General features: G+C 36.2%; 1 protein-coding gene across 2 annotated transcripts in view; it reads right to left on the bottom strand.

Moving 5' to 3' along the window:
• Positions 1-16040, bottom strand: part of RAB28 (RAB28, member RAS oncogene family) — a 102553-nt gene extending 86513 nt beyond the window's left edge. For both annotated transcript variants that reach the window (XM_045075664.1, XM_045075665.1), the window contains exons 1-3: positions 15908-16040; positions 11257-11353; positions 5523-5611 (exon numbers count right to left, since the gene is read on the bottom strand). In XM_045075664.1, coding sequence (XP_044931599.1) covers positions 5523-5611; positions 11257-11353; positions 15908-15982 — 261 coding nt within the window. In that variant the 5' untranslated portion in view covers positions 15983-16040. The remainder of the gene's footprint in view (positions 1-5522; positions 5612-11256; positions 11354-15907) is intronic.
• Positions 16041-21763: the final 5723 nt, after the last annotated feature.

The following is a 21763-nucleotide window of genomic DNA, read 5'->3' on the forward strand; positions in this document are numbered from 1 at the left end:
ACTCTATACATCATATCTTGCCTTAAAATAAATAAATAAATAAATGGGACGACTAGGTGGCTCAGTCGGTTAAGGGTCTGCCTTCGGCTCAGGTCATGATCCCAGGGTCCTGGGATCGAGTCCTGCACATCAGGCTCCTTGCTCAGTGGGGAGGCTACTTCTCCCTCTACCTCTGCCTGCCACTCTGCCTGCTTGTGTTCTCTCTGTCAAATAAATAAATAAAATATTTTAAAAATTAAAAAATAAAAATAAACTAGAAGGCAGTTTGAAGGAAAAAGTAAACCTTAGAACCAGACTCAAATATGATATGGATTTTAAAACAAATAATGATAAATATATAAAAAGGTTCCAATGGAAAAGGTCGACAACATACAAGAACTAAGCGAAATAAGTCAATCAGAGAAAGACAATTATCATATGATCTCTCTGATATGAGAAAGAAAGAGTATTAGAAAAGGAGTAAGTAAAAGTAAAATAAAAGCATTTATTTTTCTTATTCTTACATGATCTAAAATGCAAATGTTTAATAATAGTAACAATGTATTGAGTGATTATAGCATATGGGTAAAGTGAAATGAATGACAGTCATGTCATAGGGGATGAGGGGATGGATTAAGAATAATGCTTTTATGAATTATCTGAACTATACATGCAAAGCAATACAGTGCTATGTGAAGGTGGACTTAAACTAGTTAAAAATATATATTGAAAACTCCAGGGCAACTGCTTAAAAGAATGTATTTACATATAACTGAAAGGTTAAGAGAAGAGTTAAAATGCTCAAATAAAACAATAAAAGCGAGAAAGGTTTAAAAGAAAACAAAAGACTAGCACAAGAATTAGAAAACAAATATGACAGAAATTAACCAAACTGTATCAATAATCACTTTAAATGTGAATAGTCTAAATATACCAATTAAAGGACAGATTATCAGAGGGGATGGAAAAACCAAGATTCAACTATACATTGCCAACAGAAAATTCACTTTAAATATAAAAACACAAATTAAAGTAAAGGGATAGAGAAATACCATGCTAACACTAATGAAAACAAAACTGGAGTATTCATATTCATTTCAGACAAAGCAGATTTTGGAATAAGGAAAGATATTGGGTATAAAATGATAAAGGGATCAATTCTCAAAGAAGACATAACAATCCTTAATGTGTATACACCTAACAACAGAGTATCAAAACATGTAATGCCAAAACTGATAGAACTGTAAATCCACAAATCCACTAGTACTGTTGGAGACCTAAACACCCCCTTTTTCACTGACTGATACATTAAGCAGCTGACAATCAGTAACTTACATGAAACATTCACCAAGACAGACTACATTCTGGGCCTTAAAATATACTTTAACCAATTTATAAGAATAGAAATCATACCAACTGTGTTCTTAGACTAAACCAGAAATCAACAATAGAAAGATAGCTGGAAAAACTCAAAATATTTGGTTATTAAACAAGATGCTTTTAAATAACACTTGGGTCAAAAAAGAAGTCTCAAGAGAAGTTTTAAAATAAATTAATAAAAACACAGCCTATCAAAACTTGTGGGATATAGCAAAAACAGTGCTTAGAGGAAAATGTATAGCACTGAATCCATATATTAGAAAAGAAGAAACATCAATGATCTAAGGTTCTACTTGAGGAAACTGAGGAAGAAGAGCAATTTAGGCTTAATGAAAGCAGAACAACAAAAAAAAATCATAAAAACTAGAGCAGAGGGGCACCTGGGTGGCTCAGTAGATTAAAGCCTCTGCCTTCGGCTACGGTCATGATCTCAGGGTCCTGGGATCGAGCCCCACATCGGGTTCTCAGCTCAGTGAGGAGCCTGCTTCCCCCTCTCCCTCTCTGTCTGCCTTTCTGCCTACTTGTGATCTCTGTCAAATAAACAAACAAAAAAAAAAAAAAAAACTAGAGCAGATATCAGTGAAATTTAAAAGAAGAAAATAATAGAGAAATTCAACAAAACCAAAAGCTGGTATACCTCCAGCCAGATTAATCAAAAAAAAGAGAGAGGGGAAGAGAAAATTCAAATTAATGAGGGGACATCACTATTACTCCCACAGACATTATAAGAATAGTAAGGGAGTAATATAAACAACTCTATGGCCAAAAGGTTGATCACAGAGATGAAAGGCAATTCTTTGAAAGACACAACTGACCAAAACTCATACAAGCAGCCACTGACCAATACCAAGGCCTCTACCCACCAGCTTCAGCACACACCAAAGTCATATGTCTAAGTATTCACCTCTTCAGGAGCCTATAACACAAGCACCCTCAAAGCCCTGAATCTCTCACCACATCCACCAATCCAGACCTCTTCTGACTGCTTCCAGAAAACTATCAGAATCTTCTCAGCCACAAGAAAGTATAAATCTCTCAGAAATGCAACACAACATGGCAATAACTGAAGCAATCTACAAGGAACTGCTAGAAGTATTTTCTTGGCAACCCTAAGGCCACTGAAACCCATATCTCCTGATGCACTTTTATCACCTACCTACGTTCCATTCATCTTTCTCCTATATCTCTTCCCTACACTGCTCTGTGCTTGCTTTCACTGATATACCCTCAAACTGCTCCTCTTCATCCCAAATCTTTTTGTTATGACTTTTGGAAATCCTTCTGTATCTTCAAATTCTTCAACAAAAGATCCCTGTATTTTCTATGCCTTAACTTCACTTTTTCTGCCTGCAATTACTAGAAGACACTATCACCCCTTCTCTTTATAGACCACAAGACCTTGAGTAAATATTACATAAAGTTTCTTCATACAGTATTTTGTTTTCACCTATTTTCACTTATCACCTTATCTAATGAACATGATGAACCACTAACCAGATAGATAGCATTTTCAAAGGAATACTGAAGTTTCAAAGGACAATAACTTATCTAAATACTATAAGTTATTCCACAGATTTAGTTCAGAAATTTAACAGGCACAATACAGACACAATTTAATCTTCCACAAAATGAAAGGTTCCCAGTTCCCGTAATACAGGTATTTTTTTCTCCCTGATTTGTACAACAAATAATCTACTTTAGCTTTTAATTATATGTGGAAATGTGTTAAAACATATAGATTGTACCATAGTACTTACAACATACGCTTTGCTCCATAAGTACAACCTATAAGAAGAAACACTAATGCAAGAGAGGTCTGTATAATCAGTTATAAGATGGCAAATATCCAAGTAAGAAATGCACAGTAAAAAACAGCACATGGCCTCAGAGAGTCCAGCTTTACGATGCATTCTCTCCCCATCATGTGGGCATCATGTGGGCAACCAAATCCTTTTGTTGGCGGTTAACAGGCTGGCTCATCTGTGTGGGGCACTGGCAACAATAGTAGTTATGTTCTGCCTCACAAATGACTACACTTCATTGAGTTTATGCTCAGTAAGGCAGTGTTTGCAAACCACTTAGATTCCAGGACAGAAAGAGCTACAAAAATGAAACACCCAGTTCTTCTCTGAGGTTTGTTATTAGCCTCTGTTAGCCACAGGTTACAGGGCACTAAACACTATGTACTGTGTGTTTGCTTGTAACCACTATGAAAAATAACCTATGACATCTTTCTGAAGACTCCTAGAAAATTTTAAGTTAATTTAAAACCTGGGAATTTAACTGGGAAATGCTTCGATTCTTAGAACTAGTTCTTGTCAAAAGATCTCACTAATTCTTTCTTGGGTGTCAATCCTATTTTGTTTCAACTAACACTATTCAATAGATGATTGCTCAAGTTTAATGCTACTGGAGGTAAAATGTAAACAAGGTAAAACAGTTCTACTTGAATCTAAGCTCATTCCAATAAGCTTCTTGATGTTCAAAAATGCTTTAAGAAAAATAGATTCACTAGCTTAATAGCCCAGATATATATAAGATAATTCTTTCTATATACAATACATAAGTTAGAGAACCTAAATAATCCATTTAAACTGATGTCCTCAAAACAGCCTGACAAAACATCATTTCTGAGCAATTTCTATCCTGTAACATTTATACCAAAATGCAAAGTATTCATTCATGAGATGAGCAATATAAGCATCTATAGAACTCTAGAAACAGTATAGATACACTTTGAAGAATAATTATATGACTATATAAAGTTGTTAAATATCTTAAAATGCTATTGGAACATTTTGAAAGCAATGTTTCTGAAAAGTAACACTCCCCTCAGTTTTTGGTAGTGAATTGTCCTCAGAGCTTCTCTGGCCTAGATAAAAAATTTACATATATTTAGAAAAATGTACTTCATGTATTTTGTTTGCATAAGCTAATTTAGAAACTCTGGAAAGCAGAGAAAATTAAGTATATTTTCATTAATTTACGATAATTCATTTTGATCATCTCAGAATTCATAGTTTCCTGGTACACTTTGATGAAAATGTTCATGAACTTCTCAGAAATACTGTACTTACATTGCTGTTCAATTAAACAAGATACAGTCTTATAACATTCACACAAATTGTAAAGTATAAACAATAAAAGGCAAGAAAAAAATGTCATATGTACCTTCAAAACAGAAATCTTATTTGACAACTTATAAGAGGGAATATAACATGCTCTTTCTCATAAGATATGAGGGACATCATAAGAGAATACAGATATTTTACTAAACTCAGGATCCCTAAAAAAGATGAAATTTTTTTTTAATTTCTACAAATTCGACCAATAATGTCTGATTTTTAAGCAATTACATAATAGCATAAAACACTACAAAAAAATGATTTAGAAGAACAGTCACATAACATTGTGAATGCACTAAATGCCACTGATTATATACTTTAACAGTGGTTAATGTTGACTTTACATTAACTTTATATATAATTTTATATTTATAACAAATTTACATAAATCAAATAATAAGTTTTTAAATGATGGAAAGGTAAAAATAAGAGAATTACATACCCTCAATTTTTAGTGAAGAAAAATTTGTTAATTTTGTATTATTTGCCCTGAGATTCACAAAATCTTCCTACTCTCCACTAACTAGATAAATCTATAAACAATAAAAAGTTACCTTATTTGACATTCAGAGTCAAATATTATGAGAAGCTTGACTAATGTAATGTTTATCTTTTTAAAAAATCCAATATGTAACCCTGAAGGTAGACTTTAAAGGACAAAGAGGAAAGAGATGATTATTTTCAAAATTCATTTTACCAAATAGGTGAACAAAACAAAGAACTGTGGCTTCCCACAAATCTCTGTCCAGCAATTCTTTTTTATCTAATATCACTTTGAATGTACTTAGCTTAAAGCAGAAAAAATTAAACAAAAAAGCCAGACACAAAAATCTGAGATGTATCTTTTAAGAGAAAAATGAATATGCATAAAATGTAAGATCAGTCTCTCCACATATCAGATAAAAATCAAGGTAGAGAGAGAGACAGAGTGTGTGTGTGTGTGTGTGTGTGTGTGTTTATGTATGCATGTACCCAGTTGTATGTGCTTATGAGAAGAGTATTTTTAGAACTGGAATAATCATAGAATTTATGTCATACCTGTGCTCCATAGATATATTTATCCAACATCTTGCCTCCTATTGTCTGTCCTCCTATATCCCAAACTTGGAGAGTAACATTCAAGTTCCCTTGAATATAAAAACAAGAATGCAGAAAAGGTAAGTAACAAAGTAACAACTGAATACAGTTCCAAAGAATTCTAAGTCACAATGATAAACTGCGGACCTAATCTGCCTTTTTTTTTAAGATTTTTATTTATTTATTTGACCCTAATCTGCCCTTTATTCTGCATGTTCATACGGTCAGATATTTGGAACTGTAAAATAATATTGTCAAAAGAAATTATAATGGAGAATGTAGGTTTATACTTTTACCCCATTTCTACAGAACCATATTTATGATTACTACCAAAATAAAAAAAGCTTTAATTCATAAACTGCTCAAAACTTTAAAAAAAATTTTTCTTAAATAGAAAATAGGATGATAGAATACTTGTACGGGAGGTAAAAAATATATATATAATTTAAAAATAAAAATAGAACTTTATAATATTAACCTACCCTATAGCACATAATGAATTTTACTGTAAACTCTAAATTCTACAGGTTCTAATACTCACAGATTAACAACAGACTACAAAAATGGACCCAGTTTCATCTCAAATTAATGCACTTTTTAAAACTTAAATGTCACCCATTTATATGCAATAGAAAACATAATTTTTAAAACCACATATTTTCAAATTTGATCTATAAAATATAAACACATATGACAGCCCTCTTCAGAACAGATGTAGGATACATACCCAGTATTTCACTAAACATTATGATGCATTTACTGCTCAAAGCATTTCCATTGAAACAAATCATAATATGTGCTTCAAAGCCTTCATAAAATGGTAGAACAAATACTCCCCATACAAGCATTATAAAAGCATTTAAAAATATTAAAAAGCAAGCAGGATGCCTGGGTGACTCAGTCCATTAAGCGGCTACCTTCAGCTTAGGTCATGATCCCAGTCTCCTGGGATCAAGTCCCACATCGGGCTCCTTGCAAGGCAGGGAGCCTGCTTCTCCCTCTGCCTCTGCCTGCCACTCTGCCTGCCTGTGCTTTCTCTCTCTCTCTCTCTCTGACAAATAAATAAATAAAATCTTTAAAAAAAAAAGGCACTGAAAAGCAATCTTTAAAATTCATCTATTTTGCAAAGTATTTGCCTGATACAAAAATTTATGAGATAAACTATTCTCCCTTATGAATCCATAACCCCAAAAGTTAAAGACCATGTCCAATATAGTTTAACATTTCAAAGTATTTCTCCTAATGATGCAGTTTTCTCCAAAGAAGACAAAGTCTCAATTAGTATCTTCAAAATGAGCTCTCACACTAAAAAATGTACCTTCCTGAATGATTTGCAAATCAGAAAAAGTCAAAATAAAAACATAAGACACTGAAAAAAATCTTCTCACTTCAAAAACAATAATGAAAAAGATTATAAAGACATGAATTTTTATGCCAATGCCAAACATTAAAATCAGAGAATGTTAGTCACATCATTCAACTGAAAAGCAAGTATAACAATGGATTAACCAGCCAAGCTTTACCCTTAACTCTAAGTTTTGTTGGGTTTCTATTACAATCTTTCCATTATTTTGAGGTAGGTCTGTTGCATCTGCCAACGTGCAAAGGATTTACATGAGGAACTTCCATTAGCATTAATAAGAACTCCTGAAGTTTATCACCCGTCATCATTCTCACATACACACACTTTCAACACTCACAGAGTAAAGACGAAAATGTTCCTAGAGTTCTGTGAAGATGAAAACCAAAATGCACAACCTAAATAAGACTTATCCAACAACTGGAATAAACCCATTTACTTAAAAATCTAAATTTGTCAAGTTTCAAAACTGAACTCATTCTATGACACTGTCTCACACTAAGCAGGTGAGAAAGGACTAGCGGTCACTAGTAGTATGTTAAATCGCTTCAGGAAGCACCTAGATAGGGGCGCCTGGATGGCTCAGTGGGTTAAACCGCTGCCTTCGGCTCAGGTCATGATCTCAGGGTCCTGGGATCGAGTCTCGCATCGGGCTCTCTGCTCAGCAGGGAGCCTGCTTCCTCCTCTCTCTCTGTCTGCCTCTCTGCCTACTTGTAATCTCTCTGTCAAATAAATAAATAAAATCTTTAAAAAAAAAAAAAAAAAAGAAGCACCTGGATAAAGAGGCAGTACTCTATTCATTTTACTTGCAGACTCTTTTTACAATCATTTGTTCACGTTAAAAAACAAAAAAAAAAAACAGTGCTTAACAATATTAACTTTTTTCTGGTAAGATTGTAGGCAACACTTCATATAAGGTATTTAATACCATTTTCTTCAAGGCCAATAAATCCTATCACTTGGCTTTGCATCAAGAAATATAAAGCTTTTCTGCCTTTAAATTCTGATAGTCAGATCCAATTTGAATTGGTTATTGTGAACACCTTAGCTACAAACTTTATGAACATGATATTCATGTTTCCAAATCCTCACTACATCATTTCAAGACTAAATCATATATTCAGTTGCCCCCCATGTGAGTTTATATTTATATTCATGTTTTGCAGGTATTTTTTAAATTCATACCTTTCTATATAAACACTGTTGTTGTTGGCTTGTTTTTTTTAATATACATATTCTAGTGCCTCAGAAATAAAAATAGTTATGCGTTACTGATAATCGACAATGCTAGCCCCCCCCCAAAAAAAACCCACTTCTGCCATCATTATAGCTTCCGCAAATGATACTCGCTGCATATTTGTTACATATGTCTAGAAATATATTTTTAACTTCTACATGTGGATTTTAGGATTATTAACACATAAAAATAAAAATAACTTTCCCTATTTGAGAAGCAAAAATCACATAAAGATGGAATTCTAATCAATATTCATTTTAACTTCCCTAAATATAAATACATAAAACTGCCATGTGTATTTTCAAAATGACATACCTAATTACCTATTAAAATAGTACTCAAATAATCAATGCTGTAAAATTTTTTTTAAAAATCAAGAATACATCTGATATAAATTTCCTACTAATAAAGAACATTAAGGAGATTGTCAGCAATCTAATCTCAAGTGCAAAATACTACAAAATTCCTGCTTACCCAGTAAGAAATGACATGTAACCAATGGAAAAAAATAAAGTAAATGAGGTGACAAAATACAGGTAAGCTGCTTTTGGTATGAATCAAAGCCACCAAGAGGATTCAACAGTGACCTTGTAAAAGTACACTTGGTGCCTTGGTTAACCTTACTTAAAGTGCTGCATAGTCAAGATGGAACTAAAAACACAAGTCTGCCCACTTCTTGCACTAAAGACTTAGAAATCCTTTTCACAGTAGAACGCTGTTTACTGGACTGTACCCACAAGCTTCCTGAAAGTATTTTGACTAAGGCTCTTAAGAAGCTCTATCAGCAGAATCTCTGACTAACAGATACACTATTTTAAGCAGTAAACTCGGCACAGTGGTTGCATCCAGACTATACAGCATACCGGAACATGAAATATACTAAAATGGATGAATATTTACAAAGTAATGACCTTGAAAACTTGCATGAAGAGAATGTCAATAGATGGACAGGAGGTATTCACGTTTAACAATCTGAATGGACAGAAGACTTACTAGAATATTTCACAAATATTAGATTCACCTAATATGTTCTTTACTATAAATTCAATAATGCTGCCTGTAATGGTTTAGCAAATGATACAAATTATTAGTCATCCTACATTTGCCACTACAATGAATTAAAATTAAGGTTAAAATATGTAAAGGATATACTGTGAACCTTGTAATTTATTTACTTAATTTCTTAATGTATGTATTAATTATATAATATCAAGTTATATCAAAACAATTTTTTCCTACTGAAATTTCTAACACAATTTTGAGTTCATGAAGTAACATAAAACCAACTGCTTTAAAAAAAAAAAGAATTTTTTTCTGGAATTCTACCCATCAAAATAAAAATTTAATCAGGAATACATTAAAATATACATTTATTAAGAGTATAAATTTCCTAATGTCATTTTTAATATAAGTACTTTCTAACTCTAAAAATATTATACTATAAATTTTTATTTCAAAAATACCAAATATTTTTTACAAAGTAATAAAACTTTAAAATGGGTAGTACTGTGCAACAAATCAGAAATCATCATATGTATATATCACCTATTATAAAATGTCCAAAACCAGTCCTAAGATATTTTTAATGATTGAATGTTGCTTGTTCCTGTATTTAAGGCTTTGAACTAAAAAAAAGTCAGAAAAACTAAGTAATATTAATGGTACAGAAAGCTGATGCTCTTGCTAGTTAGCATCAAAAATAATAATCAATAACTAGATATATGACGGTTCTCTATGTACAACTGGCATCTCTGAAAAAACTGATGCAAAAAATAAGCTTTAGCATGTATATTAGATGATCTGTGTATATTTTCTTCTAGTAATTGCTATAAATACTCTGAATGCAGCATTAATCTATCCACACAAATGAGAATAACAAAAATAAAATGAGATTTTTCAGTTCTGAATACATTAAAAGGAAATACAAATGAAACAAAATATGCATATGTTTCTCATAAGCCTCTTGCTAAACAATAACTTAGTAACAGAAAGTTGGAATTCTTTTTTCATACTCTATCTTTCAATTTATTTTTCATTGGTAGCTGAATACAGACAATCACAAAATATAATAGAGCATACCACTAGTGAGATAAGCAGAATACCTTCAATTACCAAGAGTTTTCATTAGCTGCTCCAAAACTTTGATGGAGAGTTGTCTGACAGATGGGGTGTTTGAGAGATTAACATATTTCGATAATATTGGAATTTATTAAACCCCTTCCCACTATATCACTCACGCTCCAGTATATGAATCTGATACTACATTTGCAACCGTTTTTATTCAAATGTGTTGCCTCAGAGAGGAGAGAGACGGACTGGTTTAGAAAGTCAATCAAGATAAACTGCTTTTAATAAAATACTTTAAACATATAATTTAACCATCACAAATGAATGGACAGAGCATTTTAAAGCCCCAATTGTTCAGAAACTAACTTAAAACAGAAACCACTCTCTTTTTGTTATTATTTCCCTGTATTTCCCACAAAATGTGCTGCAACTGGCATCTAAATAGTTTCTTTGCATGGTGAACTGAAACATCTTGAATGCTCAAACTGTATTTTTATGAGTGCCTAGGGACCCTAAATTTTAGTGGTCTATTAAATGCCAGCAATTTCATGCTGCCTTGCATAAAACAGCATTCACATATTAGAGCACAGAAGTTCCATAGCTACATTATACTTCTGTTCCAACTTTCTCTTGAACAAAAAACTGAAGCAGAGGCTAATCAAAATAATATTTTAAAAAAATAATCCTTTCCAGTCTTTTCACATTTAGTTTATACAATATCTGTTTATAATTGTGTAACATTTGATTTTTTTCAACTTTTTAGAATTTTATAAGTAACTATTGTTTATTCTCAAAAAATGTGTGGAGCGGTCAAAAACAGCGGGAGAATGGCGGAATATATAAACTTTTTTCTCACACTCATGGACAATATGTCTTCATGAGAGATCCTGATCAAAGTTAACCTCCCTATGATAGATTTGCTAATTATATATATTTTCATGCAGAAAGAGTCCCCAAATTTATTTTACATATCTCTGCTATTATTGTAAGATATGTACAATTTTCTACGTTAAGATTTTTTAGTCTCTTACCTGGCAATGTTATCCTTCTCAAAAAGAAATCCAGTCCTATAGTTTGTTTGTACTGTTTCCCAAAAGTTTCTTGAGCAAAACACGTAGCTAAGGAGGTCTAAAAAAATTGATGCATAGAATATCAAAATTAATGTCTTTGTTTTAGAAATGTAAACATAAAGTCATTACTAAACCTTATTAAGTAATCTTAGTATTTATACTACCATTAATCCAACCAACAACTTTAAGCAGTTCTAATCAGTTACAAAGCAAGGAGGGACTTAACACTCCACCAGGTAAATTTCACTTGCCAACAGCTATTAGTGAGGACAACAGACTAATAGGTTAGATCTCTTTAAATCCCCTGATAGTCAAGCTCCTTCTCCTTGCTGGAAATTAGAATTTGAGATGTATCAACAAGAAAATTAAAACAACATGACTAAAGATCTGAATCCTAAATATCTATATATATCAGTCCAATACAATTCTAAGTTTCATTTCTGAGGCTAAATACTCTGAATATTTGTGCTCTCAGAAACAATAAGTACTAATTAAAAGGAGGAAAGTCTGTTCATATAATTTTCCTTTACTTGTAAAGTATCTTTAAATGTCTAATTTTTCTCTATATTAAAGAAGTTCATGAAAATTATACTACAGAATGACTGAGATAATATTTATCTTTAAAATTAAGAAGCTGGTATTTCTAAGACTAATATTAAGTGGGCAAAAATATTTTCCATCCAACAACCATAAGGATTAAGTCACAAGAAGATTACAACCAGAATAGATAAACATATTTTTAAATAACAACTCGAAGTTGTATTCAAAACTCTGGAGTACCATTTCCTATCAAAGCAGAATAAAAACCATTCTGGAAACAAATGAAATAACTCAATAACTTAAAAGTTTCCCAAACATTTTAAATGCCCTACTTATTTGTAAACTTCACCAAAAAGAAAGGCAGCTTCACAAAGCTTTTAAAGAGCTCTACGCTCTTTAAGAAAGACTACCAAAGTGAAAATTGCCCTTTTTTACTTTAAATGTTAAAATTAGATATCAACTCCTAAAATAATGAAAACTAAAATAAAATTCCTAAGACACCTTAGTATAATTAATTATAAGTGCAGCAATGCAAAAGAAAATTTGGCCAATTTTCAATTTCTTCAAACAAAAAGACATAAAATTCTTTTTGACACAAGAACCATATTTTTCACACAAATGACAATGTGCACACTCTAATTCATTTATTATTTAAATACTCAGCACTTGTAATAAATTTCTAAGATATGTGGTCAAATATTTATTGAACACCCTAAGAAAGATGTTCTGCTAGGCACTGAGAAATAAACTCACTACACTCAAATGAAAATTTGTTTGGCTTCCTAAAGCATGTAACAATAATATAATAACTGAGAGCCTGGAATAAAAAAGCTAAGCATTCCTTTTTAAAACTCTTTGTTTTTCATTTATCTTTATTTATGCCATTGAGCGTGTTTAACTCACAGTACAAAATCTTCTGTTAAGAGGTTCAGAGTTCCAGAGTTAAATAACTGCCACTATTTAACTATTACAGATATTTCAAAATGTTTAATATAGGGATGGTTGCTATACTTTTATAACAGAAAGAGAAACTCAAGGCACATGTAACATTAGCATAGTGCCATTTAAGGTAATTTTGCACTTTCATGTAAGCTTCTCAAAGTTCAGTATTTTTATATTAATGAATAGTTTTAAAAATTCGAAGCTTCTTTTCTTGGAAACAGGACTTCGAGATTCTGAAAACCTTAACCTCACATTTTTGAGGCAAACATAAAGCTAGGACTTTTTGATTGGAAGAAAGTATAATCTGTCAAAAATACAAGCCTGTGAGAACATGAGAATATTAAAGTGTATTCTTATACCATCTCTAGACATACTATAAAAATTAAACAGAAAATCAATTGAATCAGTGGTAGGCACTTCCTCTTCAATTCTCTAGACTTTCTGCCTTCTTTCACACTTAATAATTTCTCTCAAGTCATTATATAAATACCTTTCTTAAACAATTATGACGTGAACAATCATCTACCATATGTGAAACATCTTTTTGTGAAACGTCTTTATCTGATTCTTTATATCGTTTTGTCTGGTGAGTTTCTGCTAACAATTTTTACCATACTACATTTAGTAATACCAAAGAAAAAAAAAAAGAAAAATATTTTGCCTCAAAAAAATCTTAAGAAATATGTAATAAAATCAAATTATGAATCAAAACAGAAAGAACTAAAAACACATGTTACTAGAAGGAGGAGCTAAATTTCTCTTGGAGAAATTATTAGTGATTATATCAATACTCTATTGCTTCCATCAATGTGTATTTAAATGCCATGAGTTAAAACTGACAAGAGAAACTAATGCTAGAAAAAACAGCCAGGAGTTCAATCAGGATACAAATAAGAATGAAAGTGAGGCTGACTTCATAAAAGGATGGTAAAGGAAACAGAATAGGAAATTTGGTAGCTGCCAAAAACTTGAAAGCAGAATAGAGCATGAAGAAGAAAAAAGCTTGATATACAAATATTGAAATAAAGGTTAGGTTTCTGATGTTTGTGTCAGAAAATCTCTGGCAGAAAATGCCTTTACAGTTTTAAAAGAGTTTAGTCAAGATGTTAAAGACTAAGTCAAACACCATAAACAGTTACCACTCTTACTCTTTTAAGCAGAATGATAGTCCTAACTCAACAATATGGAAGGGAAAAAATCATGTCTTGTCCTACACTATAAAGAATTTTAGACAGAGATGAAAAATTGTAATTATTCACAGTAAATTAGCAACAAGAAGAAAACATGGCAGGCTAAACAAAAAACCCAAATAAAAACTATGAACAAAATTCAACTAACACAAGTATGAAACTAACTGATAAATACTGGAAGAAAAAGTAAAAAATTTAAAGAATTATGATAGACCACAGGGTAACTGGCAATTTTGGTCTCTTTTAACAAGTGTTTTAGTGCTATAGATTGTCATTATAATTTTAAACAGGAAATGAATTCAGTTATGAGTTGACCATAAAAGGATTTAGGAAATGAAAAATTAGCAAGGTATTCAAAAGAATACTGAATAATCAGAAAACTATACAAATATACCTCAAAATTTTTATTGAATAAGACTGTTAGAAACAATACTGATCTATTTAAAACAATTGAAACATTCAAAAAGTTTCTTTCCAAAAATCTTTTAAAGGTAATCAGAGCATATTAGGTTGTTTTTCCTCAGCAATAAAAATCAGTAACAAAATATCATCCGGAAAGGCAAGAAAAGAAATTAACAGAATGCTCCAAATTTTGCACATAAATGACAACTCTCCCAGGAGCCCTAGGAACTCAAATCTCAGAACCAAAGACTGGAGCAGCTCTGCAGGGCCAACTGCCAGGGAAGATGCAAAGAGCAGTCGTCACCAGAGAAGCCAGGGTCCAAGCTACACCAATAAAGGGGAATCATGAGCCGGAAACTGGTAACAATAACAACCTGCGTTTCTGAAGACCCTGGCTGGGAAAAGGGAGGGAAGAAGACTTTAGCAATATTCCCAGAAACAGTGCTGGCGTCTTGGACAGAAGCGACAGGTGTGAAGACACCTCGGGTAGAGGCTCCTCACTTTATGGGGGGGGGGGGGAGGGGTTACACACCGTTTTGAGATCCCATGGACCCTCCCCAAAGAGCAAGCACCAAGAGATGATTCTTCGGGATCTCCCCCAACCCAGAGTTAAAATCGTCAGCCTGAAGTGGTAAGGGGACTGGCTGCCGGATATTCTCAAGCACTCAGTCGATCAACCGTCACCGAGACTAGACTCTAAGCAAGGATCCCCCCGGCCACGACAGCAACTGTACTCTCAGCATCAGCCTAAAGTAAGCGCTCAGTGGATACTTGCTGAATGAGTGCTTGTGTTGACAGGTGCTGTGCTCGGAGGGAGCAGGGATGAACAGGTATGATGCTACGAACCAGCGGCCAGCGTTTATTGAGTGCACACCATGTTCTGAAAGCTTTCCGTGGATTTTCACACTGAATGTGTATTTGCACACTTCACCCTCTGAGGCGACCCCTATCAATAGCCACCTTACCGATGAAGCACAAATAGGGAAGCAATTGTGCCCTCCGGTGTCCCGACCATAAGTGATGGGGCAGTGCTCACCCAGGGAATCTAATTCCAGAGCCACGTTCTTGGGAGTGCAGTGTAGGTACGTGAAACCGCAAGGCGGCCGGCGGTGCGGGGATGGGGGGATGTGGGGGCGGAGAGGGCGGGGGTGGGGAGGCAAAGTGTGACCTGGACTAAAGTGATAAGAGCAGATTTTTGCCAGTCCTCAGAGGCAAGAAGCTGGAAAGCTTCCCACGAGGGCGATGCTGGCTAGACTCTTGAAGAAGTAGGAGTTCGCGCAGGCAAGGAGCTGGGAAGTGACTTTTTTTTTCTTTTTCTTTTTCTTTTTTTTTTTTTTAATTTAATTTAAGGAGAGCTAGACGGCTCTCTTCAGCCTTCACCCAGCGTCTACTTCGTGTCTGGCCCCAGGCCACGATGAGACGGACCCCGGCCCTTGGGATAACGAGGCGACGCCGAGCGGCGGGAGGAGGCTGGGGTTTGCAGGGGCCGCGCCGGGGTTCCTGCAGGCCGGAGACGGCGGGCCCGCTGGAGGACTGACCTTCCCGGAGGTGCCGTCCCCCAGCACGACGATTTTCAGTTGGCGGTCCTGGCTCTCCTCCTCAGAGTCCGACATGGTGTCCCGGGAAACAGGCCCGCTCCCCCACCCCCACCCCGAGGTAGAGGGAGGAAGGGTAACAGGGGGTCTCCGGGGGCGGGGGAGAGGAGGAAGGGCGGCAGTGGGGGCAGAACCCCCCGCCCCGAAGTCTCAGCGGCCGCTGGACGTAACTAGGCTGAATCACTCGCCGGGCGCCATCTTGCCCACCTCCCCTCCCGCGGCCGCCGCCCCGCCCCCCACGCGCTACGTCTGCCGCGCGCCCCCTCCTCTGCGCCAACCCGCGCGGACGCGAGCCTCCCTAGCAAACCGGCCCATTTCCGGGCCTGGGACGGGGGAGGCGTTTGAACTGACCTGCCGAGACGGGTCCTACTCTCGCACAGGCAGCTGTGAAGAAGAAAAACAAAATGTATCACTCAAACCCGGTAGAAAAATGGCAGCCCAGTAGCATTCTGGCATTCTATCATATTCCCGTGTGTCCATCACCCCCTGCGAAGGTCCCTGAAGCGAATGGTTTAACCCGAGGCGGGGGCGTAGTCGCCTGGGCCGCGCGCCCCGGTTGCTATGGAAGCCGGGAGTTGGTGGAGAGGCGGTGGGGCGGCGCCTGTCTCTGGGCTGTGGGGAAGCCGGAGGACTGCGCAGCCCACTGAGGCTGGCCCTCCACCCGGAGGTGGTAGGAGAGCCGGGGGTCGCGTCCGGGGAGGAGCGTGGGCGCCGCAGAGGCTGCCGAGGACCGTTCTGCCTGCGGGGAAGCGCCCGTAGAGGCCTTCACTTGAACAGAGTTCTGGCGCTGCCTCTTGTTTTGATGTCTGAAACCACGGGGTTCCGTGGGCAGAACAACAGAATCTGATGGTTCATTCATCAAGCAAGGAACCTAGAGCAGCAGTTCTCAAAGTGTGGTCCGGGGAACCCTGGGGGACGCCAATAAAGCCAAAATTCTTTTCATAATAATACAAACACCTTTTTGGTTTTTTTTGTCTTTTTCGTTTTCATTCTCTCACGAGTTTAAGTGTTCCAGGGGATGCATGATGTATATGATGGCATTACTCTGGCAGTTACGGAATCATGTGCTTGTTATAGAGTGCCAAACATTTTAGTATTAATTTCAAAGCAGTAATGATAATAATGAACAATGTTTATGAACAAAAACTCTTTGAGGTCTACAGTAATTTCTTAAGAGTGTAGAGAGGCCCTGAGCCCAAAAAGTATTAAGAATTGCTGCACTGTCTCAGTCCAGTAGAGCAGGTAAAAGATGTCACAGAAAATTTCAATGAACATAAATTCTATAATAATAATGCCAACCTACTATGCTTGTCTCATTGTTAATTACTTTACAGGGATGATCATGGTTCATTCCTCACGAGAACCCTATAAAGTAAGTAGAATTATCTCATTTACAGATGCATAAGCTTAAGGCACAGAAAGATTAGCTCAGAGTCAGTGGTCCTGGAAAGAATGCAGGAAGTAGAATGGGAAAGCAGTACAGTTTAAGAAATGCCCAGTCCTAGAGGGAGCACTGGAGTTCCAATCACAGACCTATGCTTACTAGATGTGTGACCTTGAACCACAGTTTCATCCATAAAATAGAGGTACCACCTCCTTCATAAAGTTGAAAATTAAATGAAGTACTGAATATAAAATAACAGCACAATGCCTGGCATATACTAGTAACACTCAGTATTAACCTGTGTAATTATCCTCTTCATCATCATCAGTAGATATGGTCCATATTGGAGCATCACTTCTTCCTTGGGATGTTATCTTAGACAGGTTTCTTATGTAGATTACATTTAATTGTACATTTGTTGTTCAGTCTTCTCACATATTATTATACATTAATGATATGCCCCTTGCATATAAGCATGTATTTATTATGTTTGCCAGCAGGGCCCCTATGAATTATTGTGCATATAAGCATGTACATACAATTATTAATCTTGCATAAGACATTAAGTTAATCTGGTATCCAGTAATACTTAAATTGGAATGCACTTCACTTCTCCAAAAAAGACCTTGATCAGCAAACCTCAAGAAACCAGCAATCCTTACACAAATGTGTACTTCTTCTCACTCTGGGCCCATAACACATTGTGGGGGAGTGTCCTATATTAAAACTATACTTGGCATCAGATTTTTACTTTAGGGCCTTGTAACTCTTTACTCCTACCTACAATCCTTTCAAATGGAACATCTAGATGGACTGATGACTAATCAGCCCATAATCACACAAAATTGTGGTGTCATGCATTTAATATCTTTTCATTTTTAGAGGAAGAAGCAGTATCACTCAGCCATAAAGGTCTCAACATGTAGAGCCTGGTTTCTTCATCTGTAGGTGGGATTAGTCCCCAAAAGTAGCTACCCATGTGTTAGTTCCCAGTACTTTCCCTACTCCCAAACACCACCACTAACAACTTTCTACATTACCAAGTTTTTAATGAGTATCAGTAGGAAAAGTACCTGAAAGGGTTTTGCCAAGTTCTTTATAAATGTTGATTTGAGGAATCTGTTTCTAATGAAGACAGATTTAACCCCTTCTTGTCCATAAAGGGAGTTAATGTTGCAGAAATTTGCTTTTCCATTTGTCCTTAATGGAAATGGTTATGTAATCCAGTTCTGACCAACGAGACAGAAGAGGATGTCCTTTGGGAGACATCTGGAAAAGATTTTCCTCCCTGATTAAAAAGGAAGGAAGGGCACCTGGGTAGCTCAGTCTGTTAGGCTTCAGACTCTCAGTTCCAGCTCAGATCATGATCTTGGGGTCATGAGATCAAGCCCCAGGTCATCAGGCTCCAAGTGGGGCACAAATCCTGTTTAGGATTCTCTCTTTCCCTCTCTACCCACCCCCCCCCAACACACACACACACACACACACACACACACACACACAAATGTGTTCTCTCTCCCTTTCTCTTTAAAAAAGAAAATGGAGGGGCACCTGGGTGGCGCAGTCATTAAGCATCTGCCTTTTGCTCAGATCATGATCCCAGGATCCAGGATCAAGCTCCACATCAGGCTCTCCCTGCTCAGTGGGAAGCCTGCTTCTTCCTCTTTCACTCCCCTGCTTGTGTTCCCTCTCTCTCTCTGCCAAATAAATAAATAAAAGAGAGAGAGAGAGAAGGAAGAAAGGAGAAAAGGAGAGATTCAGAAAGAAATATCTCCCCCTCCCTTCCCTTGGTGTCATTCTTTGGGTGAGGACATAATATTTGGAATTACCACAGCCTTCCAGGCTTCTTGTTATAGGGCACTTTGGCTGTGTATTCCATTACTCGCAGATAGAAACATCCCAACTGGCACAAATGCTTTGGCCCCAAACTAGATTCAGCTAAGGTTGTTAAGACCTATTTTCACTGTGGTTTCATATGAAGGGAAATTTAGAAGAAAACCTTGGATTTTCCTATCATTAATTTCCTAGACAACTGCTTTGATGGAGAAACATCATTTATTTGGACATGGATTCATCCCTGGGCAGTGCTGCTACATGAAACAAGCCAATTGCATTATTTTAGTGACCATATTTTACCCATCTATGACAAGATTCCAGGTTGAATATTAAGATTTGAAGACTTAGAACCATATTTGTAAATTAAAAAGAAAAAAAAGGAGGTTGCCTAGGTGTTTCAGTCAGTTAATCCCAAGTCTAACTTCAGCTCAGGTCATGATCTCAGAGCCCTGGATCAAGCTGCACATCAGGTTCCCTGCTCGATGGGGAGTCTGCTTATCTACCTCCCTATTCCTCGGCCCCTCCCCCTCCCCCAGCTCATGCTCTCTCTCTCAAATAAATAAATAAAAATATTTAAAAATATATATTTCTCTTGTGTAAGAGAACATGCTACCTAGCACTGAAAGCTTCCAGTATGGTGCCTTACCATTCTAAAGAGTAATAGAGCTAATCCACAGAAAAGGAAAATGTGGAGCTTATGTAAGAACCCACAACAGGGTCATAAACTAGGGAAATCTTTTTCAGTGGTCATAAGAACAATAAATTAACAAAATGTTTAAAGATGAATTCTAGAAAATTCAGATTAGGGTTCTTTAGCTATGAAAAAGTAAAAGTACTTAAGTAAGATAAACCTGACTGCTATCTGCTACTACCTTCCCACCTAATTTTAAGATATCTTCTCTAGCATCTTTAACATGATAATTCAAACTCTGTTGAAGTACATCCAAATACAAGGAGTTCATTCCCCTGAAGGAATCTGAACTATGGACGTAAGCCTGGTTATTAGAATATTTGTTCTGAGATGAACAGAAACCCTTCACTATAAATTCGACTAATGGTATCAGGTATGTATTTTGGAGTGAAACAGAACTCCCCCATTCTAAAAGAAGGTCTTCAAATGTATTCATTACAATTAATGATTTATTTCACAAATATTACATAAATGCCTACCATGTGCCAGGCATTCTCGTTCACAGTTGTTTTAAGCAGTGAGAACACACAAGACATACAAGGGCTCTGTGTCTACGGAACTTGGAATTTGGTGGTGAGGTATTGCAGACAGAATAGTGACTTCTCCATAGATAACAGGTCCCAATCTCTGGAACCTAAAAATATTACCTTATTTCCAAGGTGATTAAATTAAGGATGTTGGTATAGAGAGATTATCCTGGATTATCAGGGTGGGCCTTAAATGCAATCGCAACTATAAAAGAAAGACAGAGTGAAATTTGACTCAGACAGAAAAAGAGAAGGCGGGGCGCCTGGGTGGCTCAGTGGGTTAAGCCGCTGCCTTTGGCTCAGGTCATGATCTCAGGCTCCTGGGATCGAGTCCCGCATCGGGCTCTCTGCTCCGCAGGGGGCCTGTTTCCCTTTCTCTCTCTCTGCCTACTTGTGATCTCTCTCTGTCAAATAAATAAATAAAATCTTTAAAAAAAAAAGAAAGAAAGAAAGAAAGGAAGGAAGAAAGAAAGAAAGAAAGAAAAAAAGAGAAGGCATTTAGGCCACAGAGACAAAAACAAGTGACACAGCCACCAGCCAAGGAATGTCGGCAGCACCAGAAACTGGAAGAGGCAAGGAAGGAATTCTGCCTCTCAAGCCAATGGAGAGAGTGCAGCTCTGTCAACACACTGAATTCAGCCCAGCAAACACTGGTTTAACGTTTGCAGACTGCAAAGCTATGAGAGAATAAATGTTGTTTTAAGCCACCAAATTTACAGTAATTTGTCACAATGGCCACAGGAAACTAATCTAAGGAGAAACACTGAAGTTTCATAAATCAACAGGAAAGTTTTAGATTCGGGTCAAAAAAAAAGATAGTAAAACAGTCAATGGATGGGATAGAGAGTATCTGAACATTTTTATCACCAATTAATGTGAAAAAAACAGTAAGTGAATCAACAAGTAAACTGATTTCAAAACCACCAACCTCTGCTCTCATTTTAAATCAAATAGTCATCCATGAGTTTTCTGTTAGCTTTTTAAAGATTCCTTCTGTTAGCTTTTTAAAGATTCCTTCATTATTTTGAAGATGTAGACCTTAGGATTAAAGCCCCAGTGAATATGGATTCAGAAAAAAGGATAAAATATTGTTGAGTAAGACAGAATAATGGCCATGCTTTTAGCTCATGCACTTGGTATTGCTGTATTTCTGTTGAAAACATAAGAAAACTATAGTAATGATTCATAGGATGTATTGGTTGATTGAACTCCTACAAGGAAGGAAGAAAGGAAGTAAGGAAGGGGTAGAAGGAGGGGGAGGAAGGAAGGAAGGAAGGGGGAGTGAGAAAGAAGGAAGGAAGAAGAAAGAAAGAGGGAGGGAGGTCCTAGGAAGAAGGCTCTCTTCCAGAAATTCTCTTCTC

The sequence above is a fragment of the Mustela putorius genome, unplaced genomic scaffold (genome assembly GCF_011764305.1).
Source record: "Mustela putorius furo isolate JIRA1106 unplaced genomic scaffold, ASM1176430v1.1 tig00000083_pilon_pilon_pilon, whole genome shotgun sequence".
In the NCBI taxonomy this organism is placed as follows: Eukaryota; Metazoa; Chordata; class Mammalia; order Carnivora; family Mustelidae; genus Mustela; species Mustela putorius.